Source organism: Gobio gobio, assembly GCF_949357685.1.
Source record: "Gobio gobio genome assembly, chromosome: 3".
In the NCBI taxonomy this organism is placed as follows: Eukaryota; Metazoa; Chordata; class Actinopteri; order Cypriniformes; family Gobionidae; genus Gobio; species Gobio gobio.
In genome coordinates this window covers 44,798,261-44,824,333 of record NC_137099.1, presented here as the reverse complement: position 1 = coordinate 44,824,333, position 26,073 = coordinate 44,798,261, and the positions used below count along the sequence as shown (strand labels likewise).

The following is a 26,073-nucleotide window of genomic DNA, read 5'->3' as shown; positions in this document are numbered from 1 at the left end:
CAGCCCTACATTACAGCATTTCTCACTGACTTGACGTTCAGGGCGCAGCCGTCAGAAAGAGCAGAACACAATTGGCTACTTGCTTGATGACGTACGCCACAAAAACGCAGCCAGTGCTCAGCAGCAGTAGTAGGATCTAACAGCAAGATCCAACGCGGCAAGTTTTAGTTACAAAATGAGTCCACAAGTAAGGAGAAGGCAGAGGAAAGCCTAATTCAGTGGCGTGGAAGTGGTTCGGCTGTATAAGATCTGATATTTAAACTACAGGTCTCAGTGTGATGCGCAGGGTGTAACAATACAATGCATCGATGCCAAGCATTAAAAATCGATACGTGTTGGTAGGCTATTTATGCATTTAAGAGGCACATTTGTTTTAAAACTCTCTCCACATTTTCACACAATGTCAGTCTATGTCAGCGTTACTCAAGGTGTGGGGTGCGCCCTACTGGTGGGGAATAGACAAACGGGAGGAAATTTGGTCTTTTTTTGAGCCCATCTTTACCCTTTTGAGCGGTCCCACATGTGGGATTTTTATTTCGGTGCTCCTAAGATGAGATGTGCTGCACTGGTGGAAACATCATGAGACCTTGACACCACGACTGTCAAGACGCTCGCACACTGTGTAGAGTGGCGTGGGGCTGGCGCTATGCAACGCATCGCCGCAAGTGTAACTGAAAATAGGCTATGTCTTAGATGCTCAAAAACACAATCATCTTAATTAAAACGAATGAGACTAAATGCTCTTACCAGTGCTCAGGTCGGTCTCTCATATTGCGGTCTTTGATCTTGAAATGAGCTGATATAATGCAGCTCATCTGTTGCTTTCGTTGACGTTCAAACTCCGTTAAATGTGCATATAGCTCAGGCCGGGAATTGAAGATTGGATTTATATTCATTTTGTAGAGAGGTGTATGGTAAGACAAACAGCATGTTTTTTTTTTTTCAATCAGCCCATTTTGTTTGTGAGCGCCTTTGCGAGCAGCCTGCCTCAGCTTGTAAAAAAATACATATTTTAGGCTAAACGTTTAAATTAACATTGTGATGCTTGAAATGTTTTATATCTATGGATTTTATTATAAGCAAGAGACAAATCCAGTGTTGATTTGAGAGGCTAAATTGATCAAACATGTGGTTAACTCACTGTCGGCTGCTGGCCGCTGTTACTTTAATTAAAACAAAAGAATGCTTCAAACATTTTTCTAAATTAACTTAATAAAGAAACAAAACGAAATATAACTACTTTGACATTAAAAACAAAACTGAACTATTTTAATGGCTGCAACAATGTGTAGGCCTAACAGGGAGGATAAAAAATAGAAGGAAAGAAAAACACTGGCTTCAGTCAGACTCAGGCTGAAAATTTTGATAAGCTGTCGGACACGGGCTGGGCTAGGGCCTCAGTGCTTGATAATAAAAGCACTCGCTCAGTGCTTGAAACCTACTTTAGCTTTTCTTCTAAAGCTAAATGTAGCCTATTTCCGATTATAAAGCTTTGAAGCAATCCGTGTTGTAAAAAGCGCTAAATAAATTAAGGTGACTTGACATATCATGCATTGTTTTCAACCACATAATGTTTATTTTAGGTTTCAAACATTTAAATACACATAAGTAGGCCTACTAGTAAAACAATACATTTAGAGTTTGTAAAATAGGCCCACACACTGGTGTCACTAGAAGCAGCAATAACAATCCATTCAAAAATAATTTGCTGACGTTTTATTCATATCAGATACACATAGTGTAAGTACCTAAAAAGTTTACTCTATTCTTCTCCCAGTTCACCGGTCACTTACTTGCATGTGTTTCGGGAGAAACTGATAAATTCACGCGAATCCGACTGACAGGACTCTCTGAACGGTGACGCAAACAAACATAGGCGCCCATCTCACGTTATAGATCAAAATCAAGATAATTTATGAAGGTTTTTAAATGGCAAAACACATTCTCTTACACAGAAACGCATATACATTTCCCTTACATTAGTTATTTGTAGTTATTCATGATCCCTCAGCCTCTCTAAAATAATGTGATAAAACAAACAAGTTTATTTTTAAACTGCATTATGGTCACAACAGAACAGAGGAACATAAAAATATATTAAAGTTCTGATAAATAAAATGTATAAAAACTATGAAACGCCAACACTCATAATGTGGTTGAGTGGTGTTTCGTCCGTTTTTATAATTTTGTCAAATATTCATTTATCGGCAATCATAAATGCCGATACCGATAGTTTGGAAAAACTTTGTTGGGGCGATTGGGGACAGGTGGGGCTCGGAACCCTTCACTACCTCCAAAGTGGGGAATGACAGAAAAAGTGACAGTGCTTCACGAAAGTTTATCATATGCTCCTGTTTAAAGCCTAGTAAAAAGCAGCGCACACTCATCTGAAATAGAGCACAAATAGGCCTCTGAATTGAGTCGTCTTTTATTTATTTTTTGTGCTTCAGTAGATAAAGGTCTGTGGTTTTGCATATAAGGAGAATAGAGCGCTGTGAATCGTTCTTTACACTGAATGTTAAAAGAAAATGCTCAATAAACTGTTGCATAGGAGCGCTGCACGCTGTGACCCTGTGTTGCTTCAAGCGCATCATTCTGCACACGGGATGCGCATAAGTGCTTTATGCCGCTCTGTATTGAGGGTATGCACGTGACGTCACCATCAGCTGGAGTGACTGAGGCTTTTATATAGTTCATAGCGATATCGGAATTATATCGTATCGACTGAAATTAAAGGGATAGTTCACCCAAAAAGGAAAATTCTGTAATTTACTCACCCTCAAGTTGTTCCAAACCTGTATGAGTGTCTTTGTTCTGTTGAACACAAAAGATGATATTTTGAAGAATGTTTGTAACCAAGCAGAGAGAGCAACTATTGACTACCATAGTATTTTTTTCCCCTTACTATGGTAGTCAATGGTTGCTCTCTCTGCTTGGTTACAAACATTCTTCAAAATATCATCTTTTGTGTTCAGCAGAACAAAGACACTCGTACAGGTTTGGAACAACTTGAGGGTGAGTAAATGATGACAGAATTTTCATTTTTGGGTAATATATCGTGATATAAATTGTCCATATCGTCCAGCCCTGACTTTCATTTGAATTAACCTTTTTTTGGACACCACAATCCAATTTTTTTGGGAAAGTTCCTCTATCAGAAATCACGTACATGTAACCAATAGGGCTGGGTAAAAAAATATTGATTTCTTGATTTTAATCGATTCTCATTTTTACGAACCAATATCGGTTCTTAAATCCCAAGAATCGATTGGTCTATCCTGTTTCAGTTGATGACATTGTACGGAACATTGTAACATGCCTCCTATCCAATAAATCCCACTAATCTTTGTGCTTTTTTACTTTTGATATGAAACACTGTCTCAGATTTCAAATTACATCCATTTTAATTAAAATAATGCTGCTTTGGCGCTGTTTAATGTGGCGTGACAGATCGCAGTAACGCCTCAGAGTAAGTTTAAAGTAGTAACCGTAAAGGGATAACATTGCGTAATTGAATATTAATATAAAAAGACGTTTCTACAGGATAAATGACAGTAACAGGTTACTTTGTCCATAGCGAATGTGTGTTCCTGCAGAACATTCCTCTTATCTGGTAACACTGAGTTTGTGATGTAGGGATTTAAACTGTCCTTTTGCGTTGTAACTTTTTTTTTTTTGCGCATAATGTATAGCACCGATATACCCTTACAAAAATTAACCATGGTTCTATTAGATAGTAAAGCCATGTTTTTTTTTTGGTGTATTGATTACCATTTGTATAACCACACGAATACCATAGTTAAACTATGGATTGAAGCAAAACTATGGTTAATTTGGTTACCATGGAATAACTACAATAACCCTGTTTAAAGTCCCTGTAAAGGCAATTCTGAGATTTGTTTCTAAACACATTATAAATGTTAGAAATGTATTGCTGAAACACATTACAAAGACTGTGAACTATGAAGTACTGAATTCAGAAGTTAGAAGTTACTTTTAACTCGTTCATCTCGACAGCTGTAATGGTACTTTGCATGTGTTACAAAGTTGGTAATAATGATGAAGACGGACTCGGTGTGACTGGGACTCGTGTTTATTCAGAACTCTCAGATACAAACACAATAAACTCGCGCTGACTGACAGCGCTCTCATAACTCAGTAGTTACTATAAATAACTTTGTTAGCAATCGCTGAGCTCCATCTCAGGTACATTAGTGATGTCCGGTTCGCGAACGATCTTTCTTTTGAACCGGTTCTTTTTAGTGAACCGAATCAGTTCACCAAATCGGACTGAATCGTTCTAAACGGTTCGCGTCTCCAGTCAGCGCTGATCCATAATTTACTAAAGTTACTAACTTTCTGACATGAGTGACAGTCCCTCCGACTAGAAATAGACTAATAACCTGAAGTATATGCTGTAACTACAACAGTTCAGACATGCTGAGAACTGATGTGAAGTGAACTCAGGTCCATCCGTCTCTCTGGCAGCAGCTCGTGCCTGCTCGTGCCTCATAGACCAAGTTAAACCACGCCCCCTCCGCTCATTTAAAATGCAAAGATGTCAGCCAATCACAACAGTGGGCGTTTTTACTGAAGTCTCACAGCAGACACACCTCTTGAAGCATGGCATTCAGCCACAGGGCAAACAGCAATATTGAAAAAATGCCTTTTATTTCTAAATTATGACATTTTATGATGTAAAAGTCATACTAACAATATAAGTACACCTCAGGAAACATTATAAAATAATAGAAAAATGCCATGCCATGGGACCTTTAACAACAGAGTGCATAGTCCATTCCATGACTGTTTGTCTTATATTTAATACTGTAAAGCTGTTTGCTTTAAAGCAGTCTATTGTATAAAGTGCTATTTAAAGTACTGAACTGCAGAGCTGGTGCATTCATATCCACATTGCTATGATCAGATGCTTTCGTTCTGCTGCCACCGCTGTTAATTTTGTTGTGTTTATTTTGTTACTGAGAGGAAAACGTGCTGTACATATTCTAGCGAAACGCTTCTCAGCAGCGGCAGCAAGGATGACGTCGGGATGTTAAGTGAGCTCTCAGATTCAATGCGTTTCCCGAGTATTGTATTTTAACTTGGCAAACAAAATGGCTCCTCGATTTCCTTAGTGGCTTCTTTATAGCTGAAGCCAAAATGAGTCCACACTTCAGCTCTGTATACCGAGGGAATAATTCTATCGTCTTGTGAGCTGGGTTTGCTACTACAAACACTAGCGAGGCACGCACCTTCACCTTGTGCTTCTCCGGCTCCGCGTCAGTTACGTTCTGAGATAACACTGCCATCTAGCGGTTGGGTTTTATACAGTCTGGTTTAAGCCAAACACAAAGCCACGAGTGTTGGACGCAATCGATACAGAATTGCCAAACATAATATCGCGATATTCACGTGTATCTATTTTCTTACACCCCTAATATTCACCATGTATGTTTTCATAGCACTCAGCTGACATGATTGTTTGAAGGACAGCATTGGGCAGGATGTGGAATAGTGTGTGTTGTCAGTAAAAAAAGGGCTCTTATCCGATTAATTGGAAAAATAATCGGCCAACTAATGGATTATCAAAATAATCGTTAGTTGCAGCCCTAGTCACATTTACCTCAGAAAAACCATATCCAGTAACCACAAACTTGTTAGTCAGCTAGAAAATTCACTCTAGGAGCATTTTGATAAATATATGCACCACATTTGATATTCATTATAATGTTTAATGTTCTTCAATATTTAATGCGTGTTTGAAGAAATCAGTAAAGTTATGACAGCCACCATTTAAATGTTTGAATTGGATTGTAATTAAGTTAGTATTCTAACTTTATTATTATAAAAAAACATCCTTGAGTGTAATTTAAGTGTTTGTATACAAATTTAATTTAACCTTCAATATTACCACCAACTGACAATCATGTATAGTTTACAGCATTAGTTGAGAGATTATTTTTCTTCAAGAAAATTTGCCATGTACTGTATCTGATCTATATCTCTATCCATATCCAAAATAATCAAAATTGAAATCGAATCGTGAAATTAGTCGTGAATACCCTGCCCTAGTAACCAATCATGGACATGTTGTTTGTAATAATCGTACCCAAAGATTACAATTAAGGAGTTTTGTTAATATTAATGCTTTCTGCTGGTCATTATCGTGGAAAAAACAAACATCCATTCTGTCATCATGAATAGGGTTTATTTTGTAATGATGTCCAGCTTACTGTACATTAGCACACTTTACAAACGACTTGCTATATGAACAAATGCACCGGAAATAATGATGCAAGTTAAAATGATAATGGACCGAGACCACAGAGTGATACAAAAGTAACATTACATAAATGCAAAAATATTTGACCACGAAATGTTGGGATTGTCTAATCAAAGTCTACTAAGAGCCGTATATTACATATAGTTTAGACACACCCTTCTGTGTTGTACTTTATGAAGAGTCCATCAGAAGTCTTTGTTGTCTAAATGATGCATGCATCGGAGCGAAACGGTCTGAGATGTGAATGAGTCATCGGTTACACACTCTTCAATCAGATGCTTAGGGAAAGAATGAGGACATATGTCATCGAGAATGCAGCGAAAGAGCGACATATAAGGAAAAAGGAAGGGAAATGTGTTCCAGTTATTTTCAAGCTGCCAGAGGAGCTGAGACAGGATCTGACATGCCACAATACGAGCTGGAATGTGTGTGTGTGTGTGCGTGCTCATTCCTCGCTTTCTACGAGAGTCTGTTTGCTTTGTGGGGAGGGAAGTCGAAGAGAGTTGGAAAAACAGTTTCAGTCCTAGTTGAAACCGACTGCTGCGTCTGTGTTTTCAAGGACAATGCGATCACACCCACCCACACCCCCCCCAGCAAACTAAAGTCACCACGGCATATGCACACCCCGCTGCTGTCCCTCTCTCAACCGATTCTCTGTAGTGGACACACATTTGCTATTGTTCTGTTAACCACTAAGCAGACAGCTGCAAATATTTCCTCTCTATCTCTCTCTCTCTCGCTCGTACGCCGTTGTGTGGCGAGAGAGAGGAGAGCGCTCGTGTGCTGGGTTGAGTTTGCTGCCTGAATCATCAGTGGGTACAGCAGTCGGTGGGGCGGAGCTTTTCCTATGCTGCTGTTTTGGACATTTTGGCCTTGACTCCTGCTTGCTTCCATTTCAATCCCGCTCTCATGATAGCCACTGTGTGTTTTGGGGATTCTTTTTCGCTCTTGGATTGTTGTGCTTTTGTGGTCTCCTTAAAAAAAGTTTCTGACATGCACAGTAGTTTTTCTGTTTATACTTTAGCGGATGCATATAAATGCTTTATTTTTGCAGTTGGTTTCTTGCAGATGTAGGGAAGGTTCAAATCCCTGCAGATCCGTAGATAAAGATTCAAAGCCAAGATTAGTCCATTTAAACTGCCATAGTTTTTTTAAAAAATTGAATATTGCTGTATTATACATGATTTATCAATGCACATGATTTTTTTTATAGTCATGTGTCCTCATAATCTGAATCTCTTCTCTGATGACATGTTTTACTGGTGCAAGGGCGGGACAGCCTGTCACTCGCATGACATCACGGCAATGGCAAACCACAACCCTCCAATGATCCAGTCATTTCCTGATGGACAACATCAAGTCCCACCCTACTTTGTTTGGGATAGGAAGCGGTTTCATGCTGACTTTAATTATACCAGGTCTTTGATTCAGTATTCCTATAAAGATCCACCTGTTTTGGAGTGCTTTGACTAGGTGTTATGCGACTTGTGATCCACTTAAAACGAACGGTTATTTACTCACGGGTGGATGACGTTGTTGAATGGAACACATTCTAAGATGTTCTGAAGAATGTTCATGCTGTTCTTTTCTATACCCTTTTCCAAGCACCCTAAATGACTAAAGTAGACTAATGTCCATATGGCTCATGCTTCATACTTCAGTTTTATGAAGACACAAATACTGTCCATATTTACTCAACCTCATGTTGTTCCAAAGTGTTCTGAAGCTGAAATTTAAGCATTTTATTCACTGATAACCTTTCCATCACTCAAAGCTTTTGTCTCTCATTTGTGATTGTGAGGCTTTGTTCCCTATTCTCCATTATGAAAATGCAAAGGTTGCATTGCGAGCTTTGACTTGGAGAGACAAAGTTTGGCTTTCACTGGACACGCACAAACGTGTCAAACTTGAAATCTTTGATTTCTAACTATTCTGCACTATATCCATCCTATTTTAGGGGGGCTGTTATAAGGCTAAATCCTCCCTAAAGCCCGGTGCACACGGTGCGATTTTGGCCGTCTGAGACAAATTTAGCAAATCCTAAGATTCCTCTGATCCTAGGCTGAAATCTGAAGTCTTTGATCGCTAGTTTGACATGTTCTCAGACAGCTGATTAATGACCGTTGTGATCAAATTTGACCTCAGACGAAGTTCTGACAGTTTCCGAAGATTTGGCGCACAGTCCTGTAGGTTGACTTCTACGACGACCGTCATATTGTCTTAGTTTTTCAAGACAAACCATGACTAAAATGAGCGCTAGAGATTTTCTTTTTAGCCACCATTTCAATCCCGCGTGTAATGCAGCTCACTGTCACCGAACTCGTCATTGATTTATATAACTCCGGACGAGTTTTCTTGTATGCATCCGTATTTAACGCGCCTTGAATATTGATGCAGTCTGACATTAATGACAACTTGGATCTTACAGTGTGATCTGGCTTACAGCGCGGGGTTCATGTTCGTACAGTCTGACATGGAACAATCGTAAAGGACTACTATAAATCACACAGTGTGCTTAAAATAGGCCTAGTGCCTTCCCTGGTATTTAGTGGATTGTGTTTAACACACAAAGATTGATCATCAGTTCCATGCACACAGAGATATAGATATTCTCCAATGATTAAGAAAAACGGCTCCGGTATCAGATCTGTATTATTGGCTGGTATTCAGAATTTTCAGTATCTGAATCGGACCTGTTATGACAAAGGTATCGGTGCATCGCTACTACTACGTTAAAAATACTTGGGTTAACTGAATCACGAAGAACACCCAAGTTCTTTTCTAAAGTATAAATCGATTTATTTAACAGTTCAAATGATTTTTAAATATAAATTGAAATGTAAATGTCTTTGCTGAAATGATACATGTTTAATTTACGTTAGGTATTTTACTAATAGTGTAAAATTATTGGCTTATATCGGCCACCCTGCTAATCCATATCGGTCAACCCACTACCAGATATGACTTTGGTCATAGTACAGTAGTAATGGTATGGGGATGAGTAAATGTTGGCAGAATTTAATTGTTTGTGTGAACTATTCCTGTAAACCGTTAACTGGTTGTACTTTCATGCAGGTGAGCATTGGGGGAATTTGGTTATCACGTTTGCCTGTTTATCACTTGTTTTGTGGCAGTTTTGGATTAAAAAAAAAAGTATTTTTCCATTTGGTGCACACTCACACAAACACCTGTTTGTGCATGTTTTTTATGTTTTGATTATCTTTTGCAATGAAGCATAGTAATGATTCATGGACAAGGGCAGGTGCAGCTATGTGCTTGTTTCTTTCACTTTGGCTTTAACTGTAATCTTGAGCATTTGGGAAGTTCAGTTGTAAATGATCGGAAATAGTTTGTTCCCTAAAATATTTTCTCACTTTCTTCCCTTTATTGTCATAATTGTAAGCTAATATACATTGTGCCAAGCCATCATGCCTTCTCTTTCTAGGTAGTTCTTCCCAGGAAGCTTTTAAACCTCAACCTGTAGCTCGGATTGACTCATCTTCCTGTGTATGACATCAGTTATGTTTCAGAGTGCATCACTGTGCTGAAATCCGTGCTCGGATCAGCTCTCCAGTGCTCGTTTTTTTTCCCACCTGCTGTTCACACGCAGCATTTGCACCTCACCCAGATAGCTAGTGTTAATGAGCAAATGCAGCGTGAAGTCACATAAGTTATTTATACAGTACGCTACTGATGTCACGATAAGTTCCAGTGAGAGGTTCTTACAAGAGAGCTATGTTTAGTAACAAATAATATGTCCTGGGGCCCGTTCTTCGTACCTCGCTAACTCAGTTTGCTGGATATGATGACGATTTGACATGATCTTGCATTGTTTGGTTCTTCGAAGCTCATCCTGGACTTGCTGTCATAGTAACAGGTCCGTAAGCTTAAACCTACTCGGGAGCAGGTTTATTTCATGTAAACAGGATTAGATTGCATCTTGAGGTGATACTTAAAATCTGTCCCAGCCACTGCTACTTTATTACAAGAGTGCATTACTGAACCAGGGGCAATAATAATAATTTTAAATAATATAATATTTTTATATTGTATATGAGAATGTATAATACTATAGACACAGCCACTTGATTGAGCGATTTATTTGTGATGGAATAATTGCTTTATATAATTGTTTTTATTGGTTTACACATGTTGTACAGTTAATCTGAGCCGTGCATTGTGATCACGGATATTATGGGAGTGGCTTGATGCAGCGCAAGAGAGGATAATTTGATCTTGATCCATAAAAAACGTACATACTGTCACGTTACAAATCTGCTTCAAATAAAAAAAATTAAATTACAACATTGAAATAAAAATGTAAAGGGTGTACAAATACTGTATAAAATCGTGAATATAAATAATTGGTAATCATGTAAAAAAAAAAAAAAAAAACATTTACCATTTATCTATTATAACTTTTATGTTGGTTTGGCTGTTTCCTTATAAAGGTTCAGAAATTCGTGGGGTTTTTTGCCAGGTGGCTTTTTAATCATGATGTCATTACGTTGCTGTCTTGACGCCAGCCAATCGCTGCATTTAATCCAGATATTTTAATCCAATCCGCAAATCCGTTTGAAGAACCAAATTAGCCAGACATCAGTTATCACGATTAAAAGATCTGGGATCTGTCAAATCATCTTAGATGTATTAAGCGAGGTACGAAGAACGGGCCCCTGGACAGAAGAGTTCAGTTGTTACTGGAGACGCAAGATCGACAAACTTTAAATCCTTGATTTCAAACTATGCTGCGTTATATCCAGTTTAGGGATGCACCGATACCACTTTTTTTTCTTCAGACCAAGTACAAGTACTTATATTTGGGTACTTGCTGATACCGAGTACTTAATACCATTACAGTTCTTCTAACAATGTTTTATTTTTATAAGATGTTTTTCACTTTCTGACTGTAACAAAGTAAATACACAAATTGATGCTGTTGCTGACATTTTAACATTCAACTTGGTGTTTTCCTAAACAAACATGGCACTGCTGCCCATTTCACATAGATGTAACCTGTAACATTCAGTGGATTCCAGTACCACACAACATGGTAGCAGAGCAACTGAATTAAATTAGTATATGTTACCATAGCCATACAGCCCTTTTTGGAGATGAAAAGAAGCTTCTCTGCATTATCAGCTATGAGCCTGTTTCTGTTTTCATCTACAATGTGTGACACCGACTAGTCTCGCACATCCTTAGCTCAATTAAACGTTAGTGCTGCTGCAAGACGACTTGGAAAATACTAGTCGTTTACATTTTTATTTTTTTTTGTATTTAAGGTTTTGCTTTAAATATATATTTTTTACAAAGGCTATGTTTAAATTAATGTCGTGTTAATGTTATATCTTGGAATTAATATATTATTTTGAAAAGTGTATATCTGCAGCAAAATAAAATAATTGAATTTTACCTCAGGTTTTGCATGCGCGTTGGTTTTCTCTGGCGCTCGCGGAGGCTTCAGATAAACTCCACTCGGATGAAGGAGGATTTTGAAAGCTTACACACAGTCATGTCAAACTAGTATAACAATTAAGCTTGCTTAGGCTTGTTATACTACCGGGGTTAGGCTACTCATTGCGCACATCCCTACTAAACAGCCTTTCACTTTCGGCAGTCACTAACGAGAGGTATCTGCCTCACGAGCGGTTAAGCTTGGTTTATACTCGCCGCGTCCGCACTAGCCGAGACCCCTTTGCACTTGGCACCGCGGTGTGCGGGTGTGCACGCCGAATTATGTACCGCGCGGCTCCGCATCCGAAGATGCGTTGCCATAAAGTGGTATCGGGTGCGGTTGTATCGGGGTAGTTTTACGAGTACGAGTACTTTGCAACAGTATCGGACCGAGACCCGAGTACTGGTATCGGTATCGGTGCATCCCTAATCCAGTTGTTTACTATATTTACACTGTTGTCATTTTTCACTGTGTTCTGTATGTACAATTACGTTTGTTTGTTTACATGGGTCAAAAACAATGTATTGATTGTAGCAATACATTTATTGAACCCTGAAATATTAAAGGCACAGCTAAATGGGACCTTTATAACAGTTGGTTTGTGAAGATTGATTTAAAATTTTTTTAAATGTAAAGCCTATTAAATGTTAGTCGATAGCTTTCAATTATACTGTAATGTTGAATGGCTATAATTAATGGCTAAAAATCGAGAGAAAAAATTGAGACATCAGTAGCAGTATTGGTATCGGTTATACTGGCCTTCTTTCATAGTGCTTAGTAAAAAGATGCCATTAATTTAATATTTAAAATATTCTGTCTTTGTTGTTTCTACGTTTATTTTGGAGATTTAAATGTGAAAGTATTACAAAAAATATATTAAACTTAAATGTATGCAGCTTTTTTTAAATATATTTTTTTAAATTGCAATTTTATTACAGGAAAATGTGAAATTTTTTTATTAACTTTTAATACAAAAAATTTAATTAAAAAATATTGAATGACAGCACTAATCTCGGTCGTCAAATATCTTAAAGCATCATGGTCTAAATTTTCTCTTTTTTTCAAATTTTTTTTGTTTAAATTACAACATAAAACCCATTAAAACACAGCCGGACGCATTGCGGTAATAATAATTTATTTTCAATTTTATTGCACTCTGCTGAAACATGTTGGAATCACACATTGTGCAAGGTTTTACTATATTACACATTTTATCTTTAAAATCATATATTTTAATCATATATATATATATATATATATATATATATATATATATATATATATATATATATATATATATATATATATATATATATATATATATATATATATATATATATATATATATATATATGGTAAACTTGAAGTACTATATAAATACATGATCCCATCACTGACTGTGCCATGGTACCGATGCTGTGCTAGTTAGAGTTGGCAGAATTTTCTTAAGCACAAAAACAGTGAAATATGACAGTGAAATGGCCTCCGGAAAGGCCACCACAGTAGAAAGGCCAAGTTATGGCTTTTTTTTTTTTTAGCTGGAGTACTTTTCTTTGGAGCCTTTTGATTTGAATAGACCTTGGCTTATTCCTTGTTGTGTCTGCACTCGTCTACTTGCCTCTACACGATCTCTCTTCTCACACAGCATCTGAATCACTCTCCTATAATATGCGAGCTTGAAACCGGTCTGGTTTCCTCTGTTTTGTCACTCAGTGGTGGCAGCGTGATCACGCCTGCGTCTGAAGCGCTTTGTTAGCACCTGTCTTGCTCGCACTCTTTTCACAGTTTTTACTTTCTGCCTCTCATGTTCTCTCTATCTCTCACATTTCTTTTCTGTCTCTCCCTGTTACCGTTTCTTGATTTAGCTTGCCGCATGGGGCACATGGTGCACACCATCTCAAGCTATGTGTTTGTCTGTTTGACTGCGTGGAGCGCATGTTTCTTTGTTTTCAGGGCACTGGAGTGCGCAAGGCGCTCGGTCTCATGATGCGAGTGTGTAACCCCTGTCCTCTTTCTCTCAGTGTGTATGGAGCAGTGTGAGAATGCAGCATCTCTCCTGGCCTCCGTGCGAGAGCAGGAGATGCAGTTTGAGCGTCTGACTCGAGCTCTGGAGGAGGAGAGGAGGAGCGTGGGGCCCTCCGGTACCCTACCCCGCCCCCTCCCCACCCTGCAGGTAACGCCCTCCCAGCCAATCACGCAGCAGCAGGATTCCCCGCATCATCACCCTGCAATATCTCACCCATGCCGCAGCACTCTGCACCAATGCGTCCTAGTTGGCACCTCAAGGAGCATGGCGATTAACCCATCCTTCACCGTTGCATTCAGTGTCCCCAGAACCCACCATTTGCATCCTTTCCTCTTGTCATCATTCACGTCATGTCTTGTGGCATCACAGAATGCTCTGAAGCCACACTTAGCAAAGCAACGTTTCCATTGCATGTTTCTTCATGTCATCAATTTGTCTCACCACTTTTTTTGTTGTTTGTTTGAATGTCAACCCTGTTGATTCTCACAAACGCATGTCTGTACATCGTACATGTGTCATTAACCTGTCTGTTTGACTTAGCCGAATGAATGTTCTTCAACGAAGAGGAGTTTCTCTCCCGTTTACTCGCTGTCCTCATGGTGAATGTCCCGCTTATCACAGAAACTTTCTCAACACCCAAACCCCCTTCCGCTGATGTCTGAGAGCGGAGAGATAACAAACCGGTTTAGTAAGACGAGTCTCCCCTTGTGTGTAGAGGGTTTCAGAAAGCTCTGTTTTTCGTGGAATTTGCTCAACGTGAACACATCAAGTATCGTCTTAATCTCAGATTTCTCCTTTTACTTCACTGTGTAGACCAGAGGATTTCTTGGATTGGTTGCATGATCTACTTAGACACGCCCCCTCCTTTAAGGGCGTCGACTGTGCGCAAGCAAGTTGGTACTCTGAAAGTTTCATTCCATGCTAGTTAGTTGCACACACAACTTCTTATTTCTGACTCTCAGGTACATCAGACTAACACATCTCACAAAATTGGAAGGAGTACTTAAACTAAAAAATAGATAATTTTGATTTTGTATACTTTAATTTTACCTTTTTAAGTTTTACCTTCAATCAGGTCAGTTTTAGTATGTTAAACTTATTTCAGTTATTTGCCAACATTGTTTTTAAATATTAAGTTTTATCTAATATCTAATATTTTTATGTAATATTTCCACTTATATATTTAATATACTGAAAAAGCAGTAACGACACTGGTTCCAACAGTGTTCTCTTACAGAGAACTTTGGGGGACTATTTATTAAATAATAAACAGGTACTTAAATGTCAAACTCATATAATGCTGCAGTCCAAACATTCTGGCTGCCACATTCATATTCTTTTAACACCAAATTTGAGTGAATTGAAAAGCTTTACTTTTCTGTCATAGCTCTCATATGTCATTTACATTTGTGTACATTTTAAATACGAAGCATGAGAACCAGTGCCGTTTGACATCATGGATGCTCCACATTTGAATTCGACGTGCTCCACACAAATGCAAATGATATTGAGAACTATGACAGAAGGATGGAAGTTTTGATCTGTTCATCGCACAAAGCTACCGCGTGCTTTAGTAGGCTTGAAGAAACCGTGAGTAAATAACACGGTATTTATTTTTGGGAGAACTATTCCTTCAGAAAAAAATCATCGCTCCTGTTCTTTCTCCAGCACACTTTCTAACACACACACACTCGCACGATAAGAAGCTGGTCAGCAGTGTTTGGAATGCCACCATCGTGTATATCGCCTCTCTGTTGACATAGTTGTGTAGATATTAACATGCTGAGCAGGCTCAGTTCCTACCTGCTGACAGGTTCCCACAAGCCCGACTGTCAGCTAGGATTACCATCTACTTTTACGGCTCCCTCTGTGGACCGGGAATAGTACAACAGCCCACTTTTCCCGGTTTGCGCATAGAAAATTTGTGCTTTAAGTGTGAATGGTACTGCATGCCATTGTGTAAAAGCATGAGTAATATTATCCGGTAGTGGTCAACCCCCTTCACATTCCTGGCATTCGTTCATTCATCCATCCATCCATCCATCCATCCATCCATCCATCATTCATTTCCGCAACACTGTCATGTTTCTCTTGTGCAATTGTCTCATTAACTTGAGTTTTTAGTGTCTTCAGTGTTGTTTATCCTTTGCATGGACATTATTAAGATCATGTTTTTCATATGCTGTAGTAGTATTTACTAGAGGTCCTGCCATAATCTGTGCTCATTCTGAATGTTTAGCAATGTTTAGAATGTTCACCGCCATGGTCACTGGCCACTTTGACGCCTTCCTCCTCTGTTTTTGTTTCTGTCATAATTTTTCTCTCTCTGTTTCTCTAGAACGGCCGTGTCACTGGTGATGCAGAGTTAGAGCGGCTCAAATTAAACGAGGGATACATAAACGGGACTCAGGTTAGTAAAATAAATCCAGTTTTGCAAGATGATTATTATTAGGGCTGTCAAGCGATTTTAACATTTTAAATCTAATTACACAATGTGGCGATTTAATCTAATCGCACATCAAATTTGGCTGAGAAATACTCCCAAAAAATCAAATAGACATTACAAACAGTAGCTTTAGAAAAAAATATTTTTGGATGAACTGTTTAATTTTTGTTTTTATTAATATGGAAATATAAAATTATATTATAGAGAAACTGCCAGTAGGTGGCGGTCTAATAATTTGTTTATTCAGGAGTTAAGTAAATTGTTCTCTTTATGAAAATGGTAAATGCATAATGGTTCTCTTTATGGTCCATTAAATCATTGGTTCACCCAATTCGTTCAAGATGTGGATTCAGAAAAGAAATGCCACTGTGTATTGCTCTCAATTGGAGATGAACAGTTCTGCTTTGTCTTTTATATTTTCATTGACAAAACTCAGCAAAACAGACTAAAAACAACACAATGTTGTCTAAAATGACACACTATAAACTTTATTTATTTTATTAAACCGTTTTATAAGATCAGAATTGCATTTGCACTAATGCTTTTCTGGACAGAAAAACGGAACTTGTGAGATAATGCTTGTATGTCATGACGTAAATGTGAGGGCGTTCCAAACGGGGCACTGTTCACATGAATTGGTAATGTGAAAGCTGTCATGTAAGCTCAGCTGAGCTCAGGGGTACCGAATTCGAGACTGCCTAAAGGAGGTGGTCTTTGGAGTTTAATTTGCGCTCGAGCTGTGCCGCTATTCACGTGAATGTGAAAGCAACACTGACTCGGGTGCGCAAGAAAAGTAACCTGCACATACGTTTTATCAGATGGCGATGTATTTGGTTCACTAAAATGCATGTTTTAGTAAAAACAGCCAAGTACCGATACCTGTATTTTCATTGCATTTGTAATTTTTATATATATTCCAAGTATAACATTTAAATATACAAATTTTAATAAATAATTGATATATCTACATTTAAATATATATATTTTTTATATTGGGTAGAGAAACCAAAAGAATACGTTGGATTTATTCGTTAAGCAAATAGGTGTTTCCTTCAGTTATTTTCATGCTTAATTATGCGTGTTAAAATTTATTGTATGAGCTTTTGTTTCTGTTCACTGTTCTTTTTATTGCTCTCTCGCATTTCATACAGCACACATTTTAAGATCACTCCAGTGCAGTGACCCAGTAATCACATGACGTTTTCCTGTAATAATATAGGGAACCACGTTATACATAAATCACAAGGTTTTTATTTTTATTTTTTTACTTGCGCTTCAGAAACAATTTAGTTTTAATCCAACTGATGCATGTGTACGGAGTAAGCGATCAGATAATGATATTGACAGATATCTCTGTTTGTTCTGTAGTCTTTGTTTCTTTGTCTGGACACAAACACTTCCTGTTGAATCCTGGGCGTCCGTATACTTAAAGGTCCCATGGCATGGCATTTTTCTATTATTTTATAGTGTTTCCTGAGGTGTACTTATATTGTTAGTATGATTTTTACATCATAAAATGTCATAATTTAGAAATAAAAGGCATTTTGTCTATACTGCTGTTTGCCCTGTGGCTGAATGCCCTGCTTCAAGAGGCGTGTCTGCTGTGAGACTTCAGGAAAAACGCCCACTGTTGTGATTGGCTGACATCTTTGCATTTTAAATGAGCGGAGGGGGCGTGGTTTAACGAGGCACGAGCAGGCACGAGTCTGCCAGAGACAGATGGACCTGTGTTCACTTCTCATCAGTTCTCTCAGCATGTCTCAGTTCAGGGTGAACTGTTGTAGTTACTAGAATATACTTCAGGTTATTAGTTTATTTCTAGTCAGAGGGGCTGTCACTCATGTCAGAAAGTTAGTAAATTATGGATCAGCGCTGACTCGAGACGCGAACCGTTTAGAACGATTCAGTCCGATTTGGTGAACTGGTTCGGTTCACTAAAAAGAACCGATTCAAAAGAATGATTCGTTCGCGAACAGGACATCACGGAGACGGAGCGATTGCTAACAAAGTTATTTATAGTAACTACTGAGTTATGAGAGCGTTGTCTGTCAGCGCGAGTTTATTGTGTTTGTATCAGAGTTCTGAATAAACACGAGTCCCAGTCACACCGAGTCCTCTTCATCATTATTCTACCAACTTTGTAACACATGCAATGTACCATTACAGCGAGATGAACGAGTTAGTAAGTTTGATTAAAGCATTATTTCTAGATATGTTCCAATCATATGAATAGCGTCAGTGATGCGCATTGAGTAACTTACACAGCGCAAACAAAGACACAACAGCAGTAATCGAATGTAATCCAGTTTATTGTGGGGAAAGCTGGCTAGCCTAGCCCAGATACCCTCACGCTTACCCCCCTTCTGCTTAATCTCACGCCGCGTTTGGTGCCTCCGCTGTGGGCCAGATGCAGTACTGGGGGTCGGGGATGTTGAAGGCCGAGCTTCGGCGTGTGTGAGGTTTATCTCTAAAGATGTTACTGCTGATGTTAAACAGAAAAGACTGTATGCACATTTTAGAACAGATAGACGCGACGAGGACGTACAAAACACTGACTCACAAGATAGAAAACACGAAAACACCGTTCTGTCTGGAGAGAGAGAAGCCACAGCGTGTGCACGAATAATAAATAATTAGCTACACATCAGAAATCAATGATCACAGATCAGAAGGAACTGAAGAAAGACTTCTATTTTCATTTGTACATCCAAACACTGAGAAACTGCCAGTTCACTCGTTCACAAGTAACGTTAATGATCTCTGGAGCGTTTGCATGGGCGTGCCAGATTCTCTGGGCGGAGGAAAGGGAGGAAACCGTTCCTGCTTGGACGTCAAACCAGGAGACTTCAGGATTGGCTAGTCTGGCCTGTCATTTTCTCAAAGGCAGAGAAAGACAGCCAGAACTCGGGTTTACACCGATCAACATTTCTATCCACTTGGGGACAATATTCAGGCTAGGGGAACTCATATTAATGTTGAAAAACCTCATAAAATGAAAATTTCATGCCATGGGACCTTTAAAAGATAATTTTGTGCATAGTTTTACACTTAATTATTTTGCTATTCGAACTTGCTATTGTGTCGTCATTGATGTACACCTGTGATTGCCAGATGGTTTGTTTGTGTGAGTGGACACACTTCCTATTCTTGGCTTATGCTCACTATTGTTCTTTGTTTGTGCGCCTGTGCTACAGTACAGGATGTTGGACCCTGGTCATATTGTTGAGTCGGTCACAGTCGAGGAGGACCCCCATGAAGTTATGCCAATTATTTCACTAGAAACTAATGATGACGGCACCACACGTCGCACTGAGACCACAGTAAGTTTGCTGTAGCCATACAATACAATTTAACTGGTGATTTTATTTTGTCAAGTACGGCCTCACTTCTTTCAAGTTGGAAAGATAATTGCACTTTCTCTTATCAGGTAAAGAAGGTCACAAAGACGACCACCACACGAACAGTCATTCCCTCAGTCTCCGACACACTTTCCCTGGATGGCACTGGTTCAGTCACTGGGATACCTGGTTATAATACCCCAATGGACCGTGTGTACAGGCCACCAGCTGGCCCCATGGACTACCCCACCGCTACTGTCCCCCGTAACTACCACTATGGACCTCCAGGTGGCTATGATGATTACCGCAGCGGCCCTCCATCTGAAGCCTACACCAGCCTCAGCCGAGGGACACGTATGGATGACCGCTATAGGTCTGTGCCTTTCAAATCAGCTTATTATAATGATTTCTGAAGGATCATTTGACACTGAAGACTGGAGAAAATTAGGCTTGGCCTTCACAGAAATAAATTTACAAAAAATACATTTTGAAAGATATAAAAATAGTAATTGGCTACTTATTACAGTTTTTTACTGTGTTTGATCAAATCAGTGTAGCCTTGCTGAGCATTAATTGTTTCTCACTTTTGACCAGTAGTGTAGGTGTACAAATGAGCTCCCCCTTTCTTTTTCTTTAGGCCTGTGGATGGCTACCGGACACTGGACTCCGCCTACCGCACACACAGCCGGCCGCAATTGGACCCGTATGCGGCCCAGCCCCAGGTAGGACGTATGGGCAGTGCTATGGAGATCTCTGGCTTGCAGCGCTTTGTCCCAGAGCCCTACGGCCTGGAGGATGATCAGAGGAGCCTGGGATATGATGAACCCGATTACGGCATGGGGCCACCCATGCATTACAGCACAATGCCCCGGCTGGCACATGCACACCATCCCCCACCTCCACGCCGGACAGGGTTAGTGTGTTCTGTTACATGTTAAGCGAATAGTTCAATTTATTAAGGTTGGAAAAAAAAAACGTAATGTGCTGCTGCTTGTTTCGTGTAGGTCATATGAGGGCACACTGGATGGTGATATGAGTGGAGCTGGTGATATGTATTATTGGGGAGGAGGAGCTCCGCTGGCTCAGGGAGAGAGAGGGAGCATGGCATCATTGGACAGCACTCTTCGTAAAGGCCCCGCCCCCACATCATGGAGGCAGCCTGAACTTCCTGAAGTCATCGCTATGCTCAACTACCGTCTGGACCCTGTCAAAAGCAATGCTGCAGCTTACTTGCAACATCTCACTTTTAAAAATGATAAGGTTAGTGCACATTTACGCAGGATGCTCGTCACAATATGCTGGGTAGGCCCTCCCACATAGCTGTGATTTTATCACTTGGTGCTGGAATGTGACTTGGTGAGGATGGCGAAGTCACTCAAAGTACATGGTGTAACACACAAGTTCCATGTTTCTTTGCAGGTGAAGTCAGATGTAAGACGAATGAAGGGGATTCCTGCCCTCGTGTCCATGCTGGATAACCCAAAGAAGGAGGTCCATTACGCAGCATGCGGAGCTCTCAAGAACATCTCATACGGACGAGATCCAGATAACAAGATAGCCATCAAGAACTGCGATGGAATTCCCGCACTGGTGCGGCTACTGAGGAAGACGAGAGATCAGGATCTTACGGACACTATAACAGGTACACACTCTTTATATATAACAGGTCATTTTTACACTATTAAAGTCACAATTCGCAATCTTTGCTTCTGTGTTGTGACATACAACTTAGTGAAACAGATGATTGAAAAAAGAAATCGATTTGGCAATTCTGGCATACCACCAGAGAGAAGTCTGTCGTTTCACAACCTTTTGATTAAATTACAAGCTCAAAATATAAAATGTAAACGCATGCTTTGATTTGCTCACTATGATATCAGTAACATTATAAAAGGAGGTGAATTTCTATTGTAGTTTTGTTGGATGTATTAAATAGATTACAAGTGACAGTAAAGACATTTATAATGTTACAGAAGATTTATATTTCAAATAAATGTGATTTTTATTTTTAGCTTTCTATTAATCAAAGAATCCTGAAAAACATATCACAGTTTTTAATTTAAATCCGCATATTCGAATGTTTTCTGAAGGATCATGTGACACTGAAGACTAATGGCTGCTGAAAATTCAGCTTTACCATCACAGGAATACACTTTAATACATTAACACATTTTAAAATGTATTAAAATAGATGTTACTTCACAATATTCATTTTGACAGAATTTTTAGTCAAATGGTACCTTGATGAGCACAAGAGACTTCTACCAAAAACATAAGTCATGTCCTTTTTGAAATTTCAATGGCAAGACAATTTTCAGACAAGATGGATTGTCGTTTACATCGGGAAGTAACTGATGGCTCATCCTCTGTCAGGCACGCTGTGGAACCTGTCATCGCATGACTCTGTAAAGATGGAGATCGTGGACCACGCGCTGCACGCCATGTCCGATGAGGTGATGGTTCCGCACTCGGGCTGGGAGAGGGGGCACGAAGGGGGAGAGGAGAGCTGCAAACCCAGGCACCTGGAGTGGGAGACCGCGCTCACCAACACCACCGGCTGCTTAAGGTATATAACGTTAATGCAGGTTTCGCTTTCAGAAGGCAACATTTGTAAACCGACCAATGTGAGGACAGTTGCCTCGCACATTTTGGTCAGAGTGTTACCTGCTTGTTTCGGGATGGAGGTCATCTGTCAAGATGGATGGACGGACAACAGACAGTGGGCTTATTGTGGCTTTTTTTGTACTTGTCGTTATATTACTTTATCATTGTGTGCAAGAATCAAGGCTTTGCCTGTATTTTTTTGTGCTTTGGACATCTGTTCTGCAATATGTTTGTCCAATCAAATTTCAATTAGGCATTTTACATTTCACTGCTGGGTCGGATTGATTCCTCACCACAAGTGAACAGCTCCAGAGTTCGTTTTCAAGTGGGCAAAGACCACATTGTCCAGGTGATCTCTGATCATTTTTTTGTTTAGTTTTTTGGTTGTGAAGAGCGATTGCCGTGTTCATATATGCTTAAACGAACCACACTAAGGGAGAAATCGCACTAGTTTCTGAAACCAACGCTACAAACGAGCCAGGTGTGAAAATGCCTCTAATAAGCCTGGGAATCAAACGCATGACTTTGGTGATGCAATTAAGCCACTGGAACACAGAGAGATGGGCGGAGGAAAGGATTAGGATGTGTTGGGAAAGGACAGTTTCATGATTCAGATTAATGAAAGACGTTATAGGGAGGAGGGGTGTGCCTCAGTGCTGCTAAAGAATTCCTGTCAAGAAAGGTTGTGTGTGTGTGAGGAAGCTGCATTTTTATGTGGAAGAAAGAGGGGAAGTGCAAAGGAAATGCTCTTGAATTGTGTGTGAGAGCAAGAACCTCTGAGGCTGTGAAAGAACCAGGACAAAGTTTGGACAAAAGAGAGAAATGTGATCTTTTGAATCCACTTATTTCCCTTGAGTGCTTCTCTTTGAAAGTGTCCCTCACTTCTCCCACTCGCCTATTAGGCTTTTAGAAAGTACTCCGTTCAGTCCGAGGAGTGGTTTTACACCGTGATTACTTTTAAGTAGAGCTAACAGTGTCTTGTCTTTTTTTAACCCTCTCATTCATTGCTCAACTTTCCTGATGCTGTTTGTATACTCTTGGTTAATACGTTTAAGGTGATGACCTGAAGCTAAAAGTTTCTGTGCATGCCAAACGTTGCTAAACATTAAACAGGCAATGTCCTAATTAGTTGCATGACGTTTCGCTCTCAGGAATGTGAGCTCGGAGCGGAGCGAGGCCAGGAGGAAGCTGAGGGAGTGCTCTGGACTGGTCGACTCTCTCATGTACATTGTCCAGTCACAGATCAACTGTAAAGATGTGGACAACAAGGTAACAACTGAACTTTGATTCTTTAGGTTTCGAAAACTGCACTTTTCATACTCGCTACTCTTTTATGACAGGGGAAGTATGCTTTCGGGAAGAGCAAAGAGGGAAGAAAGCATTGCTGGTCATTATATTATTATTATTATTATTAATTACATACTGAATATTTTTATTGTGTTTATAATTAGGATTGGGAATCAATTACTTTCAATCAGTTCCCTTTTTTAGCTGTTAGAAAATTTGCACAGTAAATATTAGTGGTGTACCGTTTCGGTACAGGGCTTTCGGTTCGGTGTACGCGTGTACCGAACGATTTCCGAATGCAGTTCGGTTAACAGTAACAGTTAACAGTCGGCTTGTTTTAAGCAGCGAACACACTTCAATCCCACATGAACATATTAAGTATTCAGTCCATTTCATCACGAAATGCAAAAGATAAATGCCATTTTGAAGCTCTTTTAATGTGGCGTGACTGATCACTGTAACCTATAGGCGTGTCAGTACATGCGGCCGGTTGGCCGTGCGATGCGAACACAATCGATCATCTCTTCCTAAAGAATAAACATGAATGAACATATACGTTGAGGATACATTACAACTTACTGTCACGTATCATGTGTGTTGTAATCGCTAAATCGTTGTTTCAACGGCGGAAAGACCTCACTGCTTGTAAACTAAACAATGTCCTGTAGCATCACATTTACCTCAGGCAGTCATTCAGTGTCCACAAAATTGTATTCACTAGAGAAATCAACTTTCACTAAATATATGCACTATATAAGCCTATATATTCATTATATTCTACTTAACCTGTTAGTGATGTCTTGATTATTTAATGTATGTTTAAATAAACCTCTCATAAAAATGACAGACACTGTGTATAAATGATTATTTCAACAACGAATTGGAGAAAAAACTATTTTATAATTTAGATTTAGAAGTTAATGCAAAAACTGCCTCATGTGAAGTGTACATGTTTGCATACTATGTTATGAGTGTTGATTATTATACCTAAAAAATAAATAGCAACTGAATTTGGGCTAATAGAATGGGCTCTGTTGTTAACCTTTAAATATTATATTATATTATATTATATATAAGGGGCCCCCTATATAGTTTACAGCAATATCTTCAATAAACTTTGTTATAATTTAATTCATTTAAGGACAGTTTTTTGTTTTTTTCCAGTAAACCAAACAAAAAGCTGAGAATGCTCCGATTGGCCAGCTGACCTTTTGCCTTGTGATTTGGCCATCTCAAGTGTGTGTCGGAAATGTAATACCCTTTACCATTATCGTGAACTTAAGCTTCCAAGGCTTCTCAAGCATTTGTAAATGCACAGTTAGTAATAATATTGTCAGTTTTATCATATCAGTTCGAGCCCCAGTCGGATTCTGAAAATACAGATGATCAAGCTTCTGATCTTTGCAAGCACAACTTGAGCAGAAAGTTTGACAGTGATAAGTAGTCTTTGTATAGCCAGCCTGGTACTCTCCCAGGTTCAGGAAGCTGTCCTCTGTAAAATGCGCTGTGCATGAACTTTTGTACTACTCAGGCACAGAGTTGTATATAAATGGTAACCTCTGATTCATCTCTGACTGCAAAAGCGCATTTACTTTCACATACACGCACACAGCAGCCCCACGCCATGAAGACGACACTTAAATTCACTGAAACATAGTGTGTATGTGTCAATTATTTTTATTTACTCTTTAAAATATTGAGGGGAAAAAAAGTCTGAACAGAATATTACACCATTTGCTTAAGCCAATATTGCTAGGATGACCCAAGATTTCTGCTGCTACTGGTGCAGAAATGAAATTTAAGGCCTGGTTTCACAGACAGGACTTGTATTAAGCCAGGGGTTAGGCCTTAGTTCAATTAGGACATTTGCATGGCTTATATAAATGAACGTTAGGAAAAAAAACATTACTGGTGTGCATCTTGAGACAAAACAATGACATTGACATATTTTAAGATATGCCACTGCAAGCTGCTTTCAGTTAAAACCGCTCCAACATGCATTTTATTCTAGAACTTTTGTCTCTGAAACCGGGGGTAAGTGGATCGTTGAGAGGAATACAAGTCTGCAAATTATGAATTGCTATATAGTTCGTAGGATCAGTCTTTGTTCTTTGATTTTCAACAATTTTATAAAACTATTGCTAGTTGTCCTGCTTCAGTCTCTTACAAATGATTTATTTAATCATGTTTATTATGTCTGTGTGCAGCTGATTGAGAACAGTGTGTGTCTGCTGAGGAATCTGTCCTATCAAGTGCATCGGGAGATACCAGGCTGCGAGCGCTATCAGGAGATGACTCCTGTCAATCATGGTCCCGCCTCTTCCCAAAAGGGCGGCTGCTTCAGCTCCCGAAAGGGCAAAGGTGCGCGTCTGATTCATTTAAGGAAAAACACAGGCACTAGCTGTGGGCCGTAACCAATTAAAATAAGTTAACTTGCTATCTTTGCATTCCAGTACATAATCTATGTCGTGTAAACAAAGCCAAGAGGCCGTGCCTATTCCTAGTCTTTAAATCATAGTACACGCTTTGAAGTCTGTTAAGCCTGTGAGTTTGATTTGTTAGATCAAGTTTGTTTGCACATGAAAGAGATGAAGCGTGCATGGATTTTCCCAAGTGTGTGTGCCTTGTTTG

At 39.3% G+C, this 26,073-nt stretch overlaps 1 protein-coding gene across 12 annotated transcripts in view; it reads left to right on the top strand.

Moving 5' to 3' along the window:
• Window positions 1-26,073, top strand: part of ctnnd1 (catenin (cadherin-associated protein), delta 1) — a 45,191-nt gene that overhangs the window by 6,946 nt on the left and 12,172 nt on the right. For 7 of the 12 annotated variants that reach the window (XM_079812377.1, XM_079812379.1, XM_079812378.1 and 4 more), the window contains exons 2-11: window positions 13,763-13,914; window positions 16,106-16,177; window positions 19,408-19,533; window positions 19,641-19,924; window positions 20,189-20,464; window positions 20,556-20,811; window positions 20,971-21,193; window positions 21,925-22,117; window positions 23,307-23,424; window positions 25,650-25,803. In XM_079812377.1, the coding sequence (XP_079668503.1) occupies window positions 13,768-13,914; window positions 16,106-16,177; window positions 19,408-19,533; window positions 19,641-19,924; window positions 20,189-20,464; window positions 20,556-20,811; window positions 20,971-21,193; window positions 21,925-22,117; window positions 23,307-23,424; window positions 25,650-25,803 (1,849 nt within the window). In that variant the 5' untranslated portion in view covers window positions 13,763-13,767. Of the gene's footprint in view, window positions 1-10,094; window positions 10,161-13,762; window positions 13,915-16,105; window positions 16,178-19,407; window positions 19,534-19,640; window positions 19,925-20,188; window positions 20,465-20,555; window positions 20,812-20,970; window positions 21,194-21,924; window positions 22,118-23,306; window positions 23,425-25,649; window positions 25,804-26,073 lie in introns of those variants that run through there. The other 5 variants (XM_079812372.1, XM_079812371.1, XM_079812373.1 and 2 more) reach the window with 2 other exon arrangements.